A 10,621-nucleotide genomic window follows, 5' to 3' on the forward strand; every position below is an offset into this window, starting at 1 on the left:
ACAGAATATGAGTATAATCATATTACTTCGTACAAAAAGTCTTGAAATGTATATTTTTACATTGTTAATTTATTTCACCATTTCCTGCAAATTTTTACATCTTCTGAAACCATTTTTGAAAATGACTAACACAAATTCTCATTCATGAAATATGTCAACATTTTAATTAATTTTAGGTACCACATTTGGCTTTGTCAAACGAAAATAAGCCCAGACATCCAAGGTTGATGGAGGTAAGAATAACTAGCAAAACCGAGTCACGAATAATGTAGAATCAATTACGTATACTAGTTTGATCAGTGGAAATTTGGAATAACCAATACTCATCGGCGCATACGTACAGGTGGTATACATCCCAGTGACCCAGTCGGCATGCAGTGGCCAAGTGTAGCGTGTTTGGACAGCTTATATTATAATCGATTAAAATTCAATCATGATTCTTTTATAAGTTGCGGTCTAAAAAATCTCTGGTACAAAAAAATTCAAGGGTGTTTGACAATATTGAATATTATGGTACATAGATAGCGTAAAAAGACTTATATGTCCTTCCTCAATGGCCCTATCCAAACTCCCGTCTCTCCGAGGGAGTCTCAAGCCCGCGAGATGTCAGCGCAAGGATGGACTGCCTCCACGCCGCCCCAGCGCAAGGTGACCGAGGAAGCCTTCGACCGAGCCAGCGGATCTCCGGCGCAAGGGCGAGGGCAGCCGAGGGAGCCTCGGACCAAGCCCGCGAGATCTCTGGCGAGAGGGCACGCCTCCCTCGCTGTAAACTCCAACCGAACCCCAGCGCGAGGGTGGACAAGGGAGCCCTCCGACATAGCCAGACGGATCTCCAGCGTGAGCTACCACCGCTACCTCCCGTGCTCCGTACTGGGCTCGTCGCCGCCGCCTCCGGCTTTTCTGATTCATGTCAAACCTGGTGCAGGAGCAAGGATGGCGAATGGACGGAGGGTAGGGGATGGAAATCTGCCCGCGGTGGAGGAAACTTTCCAGTTGAAATGCAGATTGTTACCACCGCTGCGATGGAAATAATTGAGAAAAAATCGAAGTCGTTTGGGTGTGATTCTCAATTGATTTGACTTAGAATCCCATTTTAATTGGTACCAAACACACCCGCAGATGGATGCAGACGGTGAGATGTCGACCAAAGTTCAAACGGAAGCATCACTTGATAAATATAAGTATTAAGGGTCCGTTCGTTTCGTTGAAAAAAAAAAACTAAAATACGATTTCGATTGATTTGTTACGAGAGAAAAATACTGTTTAAACTAAAAAAATAAACTGAAAAAAACGGATTATAAAGGAAGCGAATTAGTGACCGCATGCAACGAGCACAAGTTTAGAATGGCCGGCCTGTTTATTTGACTATGGCTTATCGTAAACGATTATAAATATCCAACCAAAATAATATTTTTCTCTTAAACATATCAGTTAGTACTTTTTTATCAACCAGCCACGAACATGCCACCGAACAGGCGGCAGACCGGCCCCAGCAGACCCAGGCCGCCAGGCGATCACGCGGCACAGCCCAGCCGCGCACGTCGGGCGCATGCGGCATACGCGGCCGCGGCCAATGCCGACGGGTAGGCGCGGCGTGCAAGGCAGCAAGAACGCGACGCACGCACGGCGTGGCCGGGCGCCGTGCCACCAGTCGCATAGGGATCAACGGAATCCATCCATCCATCGCCCCCATACGGCCCTGCCAACCGCGCGCGACATTAACTCCCCGCATTCAAGCCCCTCACTGCGCTGCAACCATCTCCCCTACTCTTCCCTCCTTAAATGCACTACACTATCTCCCCTCCCATTCTGCTAGTAGAGAGAGAACTGAACCGCGCCCCTGTCTGCACTCGTCTTCTTCCTAGTAGAGAGAAAAGGCAGAAGAGATACAAAGATGTCCAAGATGGCGGAGGAGAAGGCGGCGGTCGTGGGCGGAGTCGGAGGAGCCGGGGCGCCGGACGCAGCGCCGGCGGGGGAGGCGGCGGCGGCGCGGGTGCGGCCCTTTGAGACTCTCCTGCGCGCGGCCCCGCTGGGGCTGTGCGTGGCCGCCATGACCGTCATGCTCCGTGACCAGCAGAGCAACGAGTACGGCACCGTCGCCTACTCCGACCTGGGGGGCTTCAAGTACCTCGTCTACGCCAACGGCCTCTGCGCCGCCTACTCGCTGGTGTCCGCGTTCTACACGGCCGTGCCGAGGCCCGCCACCGTGTCGCGCTCCTGGGTCGTCTTCCTCCTCGACCAGGTCCGTTCTTGCCTTCCGTCTCTACTCTACTCACACTTCAATTTTCTCACGGTTGTAGTAGCATGTTGAGAATGCTTCAAAGAATGTCTTTTTTCTTGTTCTTTTTCTGCCAACATCACGTGACGAATTTTATGAGTAATATAATGGTACAAAAATTTATTCTTCACGTTCTTGGTATATTCTTGTTGTCGTGACTTACTCCTGCAATAATCAAGACTGATTACTTTGATGATGTTGGTGCTCTCCTTCCATCAAGATTATGTGTTACATTCGGCTGTAGTTTCCGCTCTCTTGGACTCTGGAAAGAGGTGCATCGTGCGAGGGGATTTTAGAGGATCTGTTCCTTCTACAGAACTCGTGCGAAACTCGTGCCTGAACAAACAAATTAACACATCAGACAGAAATCAGCTTTGGATTTGTTTGATTTCTCTTTACATCCATTTTTTCGTGCCTCAGTGTTTCAAGAAGCATCCATTACGCAAATAACTGCACACTTGATTCAGTCCTTCATGCCTGCTGTTAATTTCATAATTTCAGCAGTGAATGCTGTCAGATCCTGTGCTTGCTTTGAGACCCCTGCAAAAGAGGACTCGATGACCATAATACTGGTGAGAGAATGAGATTGATCCATGGCATGTTTATCCTGCAGGTGTTCACGTACCTGATCCTAGCGGCAGGTGCGGCGGCGGCGGAGCTGCTGTACCTCGCCTACAACGGCGACAAGGACGTGACGTGGAGCGAGGCGTGTGGCGTTTTCGGCAGCTTCTGCCGTCAGGCGCGCACCTCTGTCGCCATCACCTTCGGCACCGTGCTCTGTTTCATCCTCCTCTCCCTCATCTCCTCGTACCGCCTCTTCAGCGCCTACGAGGCGCCTCCGTCTTCGGCGCTCGGCAGCAAGGGCGTCGAGATTGCCGCATACCCACGCTGAAGCCGCCGGCCATCCATCCATGGAAGCTCTGGAGGAAGACGTGGTTGCAAATCTCTATTACGTGTAGGCGATCAAGTAATAAGGGCTTATATATTATATATATACATCGTTCATAGTAGTTGTTTGCTGCTACATATGCTTAGTACAGTGCTGCTGCTGCTAAATTGTGCTTGACTGGGTAATATATTATATATAGCTTGCATCGTTCTTGTGTGTGCTGGATGGATTGATCCTAATACTACAGGCGTAGTTTCTGTGCATGTCGTTATGGCAACATCTTTCTGTGGACAACAATCTGACGAATGTTTGTAACAAACAAACGAGAAATCGTCTGGGTATGAAATTATAGCAAAATTGTTGCAGCTTCAACTCCTGCTCCTGTTGGTGGGCCTTCAATTTGTGCCGTATGAGGGGGTGTTTGGTTCCTTTATATTTGACACATACGTGCAGTATTAAATATAAACTAATTACACAACTAATTGCACAGTTTGCGACTAATTTACGAGACGAATCTTTTAAATCTAATTAGTCTATGATTTGATAATGTGGTGCTACAGTAACATGTGCTAATGCTGGATTAATTAGGTTTAATAAATTCGTCTCGTGAATTATTGACAGATTCTATAATTTATTTTTTATTAGTATCCGAACACCCCGTACGACATCCTCATGTGACACCTTTTAAATTTTAGTCCATGATCCAAACACCCTTAGTCACTTTCCCGCTAAGAAAGCAACAATTCGCCTAGCAATATGTCATCTTTAAGGATTTAAGGATTACTCCTTGGACTTTGCGGTAGCATCTCAGGTTGGGTGTAACTTTTCACACGAATAACCAAAATTCTTCGTAGTTACTCATTTTTCACTCAAATCCAGTTTTCTTTGTTGTTGCTGTTTTTACTCACGTACTTTTCAAACTTTACAATTTTTATTAATCAATAATATAGTAGTAGTCATCAATTCTTGACTATAGCCCTGTTTGTAGAGATCTAGTTCTAGGATTTTCTAGAGCTAGAGCTGGTCAAACAGATCCTATAGAAATAGAAAGTTACTAATTTATAATCAAATTTTATTGTCATAATAATAACTTTATTATCATAAATAGTATTTCTATGTCCTAGATTAAATCATATTAGAATTCTTAAGTCAAACGATTTGATAGATCAAACAAAATATATATTAAAAACATCAATATTTATGACACCAGATTAATATTAACTAGAAAACCAGTGCCGCGCCCTTTATGAGTTGTACCAATATAATTAAGAGATCGCAATGAATTGTGCCAGTATAATTAAGAGATACCGAAGTAGTTGAAACCTGTGCAGGAGCATTTCATATGGTAAAAGTATGTGAGAACTCATGTACAGAAGTTCTTGGGTCAATGATGTATTGCTGCTACCAGTACCACTTGAGTCCATCCCAATTTGCATTATTACATATTTACATTAGTGTAAAGTCCAATTTACAACCTTGAACTCTCACCAAAGTCTGGATTTCAACCTCGAACTCAAAAATCGGATAATTTTGGCCCTCAAACTCTTAAAACCGTTCAACTTAACCCTAGGCTGATTTCTGGGCGGTTTTGATGTATGAACAGTAGCTTTTGATATTTTCGAGAGGCGTTGAAATTTTATATTATTTTTTTAAGCATCTTAACGTCCTCAAATCAAAAAACTCAAAACTACAAAGTTGTAGATCTGGTTGAGAGCTACAACTTTGGTATAAAAAGTATTTTCATTTAACTCCATACAAATAATATATTAGTGCTCTAATACGGCAAGCGCCAGTAGGCGATTATTATGGTGCTGAAATTTTATATTATTTTTTCGAACATCTTACTGTCCTCAAATGAAAAAAATTAAAACTATAAAGTTGTAGATCTCATCGAGGTCTACAATTTATATATAAAAATTATCTTCATCCGACATCGTATTTAAGGGTTTTCTCTTTTTCAAAATTTAAGTCTCGTCACGCGATAAAATTGTTTTGTCTCGTGACGAGACTGAAATTTCAAAAAAGAGAAAACGCTTTAATACGATGTCGGATGAAGATAATTTTTATATGTAAATTGTAGACCTCGATGAGATCTACAACTTTATAGTTTTATTTTTTTTTTCATTTGAGGATAGTAAGGCGCTCGAAAAAATAATATAAAATTTTAGCACCATAATAATCGTCTACTGGCACTTGCCGCATTAGAGCACTAATATATTATTTGTATGGAGTTAAATGAAAATACTTTTTATACCAAAGTTGTAGCTTTCAACGAGATCTACAACTTTGTAGTTTTGAGTTTTTTCATTTGAGGACGTTAAGATGCTCAAAAAAATAATATAAAATTTTAACGCCTCCCGAAAATATCAAAAGTTACTATTCATATACCAAAACCGTCTAGAAACCAGCCCAGGGTTGAAAGTTAAACGGTTTCAAGAGTTTGAGAGCCAAAGTTATCCAGTTTTGGAGTTCGAGGTTGAAATCCGGACATTGACGAGAGTTCAAGGTTATAAATTGGACTTTACCCTTTACATTACATATTAATGTATGTTGTAAACAAATAGCTGGAGTGGATTGTTTTTAATATAAATTGGTTCTCGTAATCAGTTATTAGACCACTCAAAGAATATAGTGTCCGTATTTTAGGAGCCATCTTTGAAAATCTAATTATAATATAGTGCACAAAGAAGCACTAGTATAGAAAAGATTTTGCGAGACAGTGCTATTTTATTATCCGAGACGGCCGGGCTGGATGACTGCCCCCGTTAATCGGTGGCAGGGCCACCGGCCAAGTGCCCACCTCAGTTAATGTTTAACGGAGGCAGTAGCATTAGAAGTCCGCCTCCGTTAATGCTAGATTAATGGAGGTGGACAACTTAAGTCGCCTCCTTTAATCGATTATTTTTTTTGGACGCGATCGTTCTAAGCATCCGCCTCCGTTAATCAATTTATGGAGGCGGACGTCTTAAGATATTTGCCTCGGTTGATGATTGCAACAAAAAATTATGTTGTTCGGCTGATGGTTTCTGTGGCTGCTAAGTCGGAAGAAGCTGTTTTGTTGTAAGAGAAAAAACTATACTATAACTGATAAGTTCAAGTGAACAGGGTGTAATTCATAATTTTTTCATATGAACTAGGATGAACACAAACATTATATCAATATTGATGTAAGTGCACAGATTTAGAAATTTAAAATTTAAAATAGCACGAGTACAATGGTAGTCCGCAAGCGGTCGCACTATCATACTTGAGCCCAAATAAACTCGGTAGTCCGTCGAGTACCGCGAAGGGTCTTGATTCAACCAACATATAACCAAGATCGTACATGATTCAACATACATGTCATATGTTACATAAAGTTCACAAATACAGTTCATCTATCAGAGTATAAATTAAGGTTATTACAAGCCACGTTCAGGTAAGATAGTAGTAGAAGCAAATTAAAAGTTTGAAACCAACATCTACAACATTGTTTAAATATAGTGCCAGCTCACGATCACACTTCCACAAAAGCATAAGAGAGGAATTAATAAGAGATGCCTGCCCAAGGCTTACTCTTCGTCCACGGCGGGACATAAATAGTTCGTGCAATAGCTATGATAAAATGTACCATCTGCAACAATTGAAATAAGACCCTGAGTACGAGAAGGTACACAACTAGACTTACCCGTCATAAACCAAAAATAAAGTGACTCCAAGAATTATGCAAGGCTTTATGAGTGGAGCTAGCTTGATAATATTTTACATAAAAAGCTTACCAATTCAAGTATACAGTTATAATTTAGTCATCAAGTTAATTATAGCTATTCATCTCTAGATTATCAACTAGCCTATGCCAAACATTTGGTATATCATTTAGTATCATACATTAGTAACCATAGCCCATATAATAATCCCATGTTCATCATAACCATCATTCCATAATACAGTTACTACGATATTGGGGCTAGTCAAGTTTCTCACTGTCTGGGAGAGACGATGATTCGAATCAATTTTAACCAGCTGAGAATTTATTCCTAACACAAACCCAGACAGACCAGATCAACGGTCACCTTTGGTCATCTTTGGTACAACTCAGGTCCACATTTCGTGGGTTCGCCTAGCGCCGCACAATCAGGGACGATCAGCTGCCAGGACGTTTAGGCTCGGCCTGCCCTTAGGCTCACATCTAGCTCCCCGCACATCCTTACTACCATCTAGAGTGCGCACTTTTACATAACGGGGCCAACCTAAGTTGAGCTACTCAGCTTCATGGTCAGAATGAGTTATCAAGCCAGCTAATTGAGAGGCATGCGTTTAATCTTGTCAGAAGTGCCAACAACGGTACGGTCCTTAACCGGCACAGACGGAATCACATGAATCAACCTACACATAGACTCCGCCTGGCCTCTAGTTACATTACCCCATGGTTCTATTCCACGATAGCAAATATAGCCAACCGTGCTTCGGTAACCACCTATATCTCGCAAGTGACCAGAAATCACCTGACTTCTACCGGTCTAAGCATGGCTAAGCTTATATTCGTTCTCGGACCTACATAGGGTTAAAGGTGTATATATCTAGACAAGGTAGTTCTATGCATGAAGTGGTTTCAATTCAACTCTTATCATCTAATGCATCAAACATAAAAGACTCAAGTGATATTTTATAAAACATGGGAGACTTAGAATGCTTCGGGGCTTGCCTTTGAGGAAAGAGGTTGGCCTATGATCTAGACACTTAGGGAGGTCCTCAAGCATTTGCTCCTCTCCTTCTGGAGCTATGGCCTGAGGTGTCTCCTATTGTACCTCCTCTTCTTCTTCGTTGAACTCCAAAAGAGTTATCCCTTCGGATGATCCTATATGCATGAGTATAAAATAAGATATCATGGATACATATATAATAACATATATGATATGATATGGTGTGATGAATGAATCCTCATAAGTGTTCTTAGTAGTATTGCATTACGATGATAACAAGTTGTATTTTCTTTTACTGAGTGGGTGCATATCTCTTCTCTAGTAACTTAAACAAACACTTCTATAAATTATTTTCTGGACTACAAGACAACAGCCACTTGTTTTGACCATAACTGGAGTTATACACAAAACGATTATATGGTTGTGGACTTTCTAGAAATCTTATGAAATTGCCTACAACTTTATTTTAATCATCTTAATGTGATTCAGTAGTTATCTAGGTCAAGCAATTCAATCATTCAGATCTATCTAGAGAGCAAGCATTTATGATAGCAGAATTCTAATAGCTATAATTCTTAGACCATAAAACCTATGATTATGAAAATTTAACACAAGGTAGATAAGTAAATTATGTACAACTTTGTTATTAACAAGTTTCACATAAAAGGTCATTATCATCATAAAATTATTATTACAACAGAAACTACACATGTAGTCATCTAGTTGAATTATAAAACAATAATTAACTAGTTGCATACAACCAATTACTTCTAAGCCTAACTAATAACATCAATAGATCATATGCATCATAAGCACCACAAAAACATCATGGTTAAACATAACTAATTTATTTATATTCATTTATTAATTTCCTTAGATAATAAGGTGATTTAAAGGATAGATATTTCCTTGCTCCATAAATTTTAAAAAAATTACAGTAGGCTACACATGACCCTAATAGTCTACTGTACAAATTTTGTGCCATTTGGATAAGTATAGCTACCTCTACAAAAATCACATGTTACATATGCTTATTTTAGCAAAAATAGTTTAGCATAGTGAAAAGTGTCAAGCAAAAGATTTAATATTTTTCTTACTTTCCTCCTAGCCTGATAATACTGTGTAAAAATTTGCATGATCATATGTTATGTATTTTTACCCCATTTAATTTCACTAGAAAATAGCAATTAATTAGGATTAAATATGAAGACCATATTACAAGTATGTTTAATGTAGTTTTAATATTTTTCCTAGCTCGAGCATGTCAACACAAGAATATAAAAATTGGGATCACAATTTTATCACCTTCCTAGCTCAAGTTATGCAATTTATAAGCTAGAAACTATTTTAAAAGCACTTATCTTGCTCAATTTAATTCTCCTAGAAAAGTACCCTAAATAGTATATTTCATATTTTTGTCAAATAGTTCACTTCATTATGAATCTAACAAAATTTGGTTCACCCTATTTAGACACTCCTAGATCTAAATATGAATTTTTGAAGTTTGTAACTAAATCTATGAAAAAAATTAATACAGAAAATCAAATTTCAAATTGGGCGCTACAGCTAGGTGCACCTGGTGTATACACCCTGCTGCGACTGATGACTGGTCCCGTGGTCAACTCGGCCCCATGTGACGGAGAGATAGAGCAGAGCACCGGCTTGACCGACGAAAAGCTCGCCGACGGCGAGGTCACCAGCGACGAGGTCGGCACCAACATGTTCCCCATACTATTCCGCACCTATAGGTACCCTCAGTTTGCTCAAAGGATCATTGAAGTGACCTCGCCAGCGAGCATGGTGGCTCAACGGCGGCGCACGATGGTGAACTCATCGTCTCCGACAACGGCATGTCTAGGCGAGCGTGGCTACAACATCAGCAGTTCCTAGTGGAGCTCTAGGGTTAGGTTAGGGCGATGGTGGAGCGGTGGTGAAGCATGGCCACGTGCATGGTGGCACGACGGTGCTAGCATGGTGGCGGCATGGTGATGTTCCGACGGGAAAGGTGACGCAAGCGTGCATCCATATTCCCTACGAGCTCCGCCGTCCTAATGTTAAATCCTAACGCCTAACTGCGAGAGAGAACGATGACCGGACAGGCGCGACCATGGTGACATGCATGGCGGTGGCGCTCTCGGCTCACGACGGTGCGGCTCACGTTCTAGCACCTACGACATGGGAGCGACTCAACAAGCTACGGCTATAGCTTCTTGGACCTATGACAAAGATGAATCAAGAGAGAGAGAGAGAGAAATTGGAGGAGCAGTGGATAGGGCTGGCCACGGCGAGCTCGGAGCTTGGTAGTACTCTATGACCATGGCGGCGATAATGACGTAAAATGTTGCATTACCTGGGCTCTAACGGTGGCAATGGCGGCTCAGGGAGGTAGAGGAGATGATGGTAGAGCTGTGAGCGAGATGGATTGGATGGTGTGTGGTGCGGTTGGTGTGCGAGCGCTGCAGAGCTCGGCAATGGCAATGGCAGCTCTCGGCTTTGCTGCTGTGGGCGCGAGAGCGAGAGAGATGGAGCAAGAGCGAGTGAGGGAAGTGAGTGAGGGCAAGGACATGCAGCGGCCTCTTCAACGCGCGCTTGGCCACAATGTGGCCCAGCCTCGGTGTGTGCACGCCATGTGGCATCCACGGCCTGTGGTCGGTCAGCCATGATGTCAGCCAATTCAGTCCGTTTGACAGCGCTACTTTGAGCTCCTAAATCTCTTAATCCATGGTGATTTAGCAAAAACTTCATAAATAGAAATTGTAGCGTTATGTGAGT

General features: G+C 41.9%; 1 protein-coding gene across 1 annotated transcript; it reads left to right on the forward strand.

Moving 5' to 3' along the window:
• Positions 1-1,799: 1,799 nt before the first annotated feature.
• Positions 1,800-3,374, forward strand: LOC136533640 (CASP-like protein 2A1). The gene is made up of 2 exons (XM_066526186.1): positions 1,800-2,242; positions 2,892-3,374. Exons 1-2 carry the CDS (start codon positions 1,895-1,897, stop codon positions 3,168-3,170), a joined length of 627 nt encoding a protein of 208 aa, XP_066382283.1. The 5' UTR covers positions 1,800-1,894; the 3' UTR covers positions 3,171-3,374.
• The last annotated feature ends 7,247 nt before the right edge of the window (positions 3,375-10,621 follow it).

The sequence above is a fragment of the Miscanthus floridulus genome, unplaced genomic scaffold (genome assembly GCF_019320115.1).
Source record: "Miscanthus floridulus cultivar M001 unplaced genomic scaffold, ASM1932011v1 os_1023_1_2, whole genome shotgun sequence".
Classification (NCBI taxonomy): domain Eukaryota; kingdom Viridiplantae; phylum Streptophyta; class Magnoliopsida; order Poales; family Poaceae; genus Miscanthus; species Miscanthus floridulus.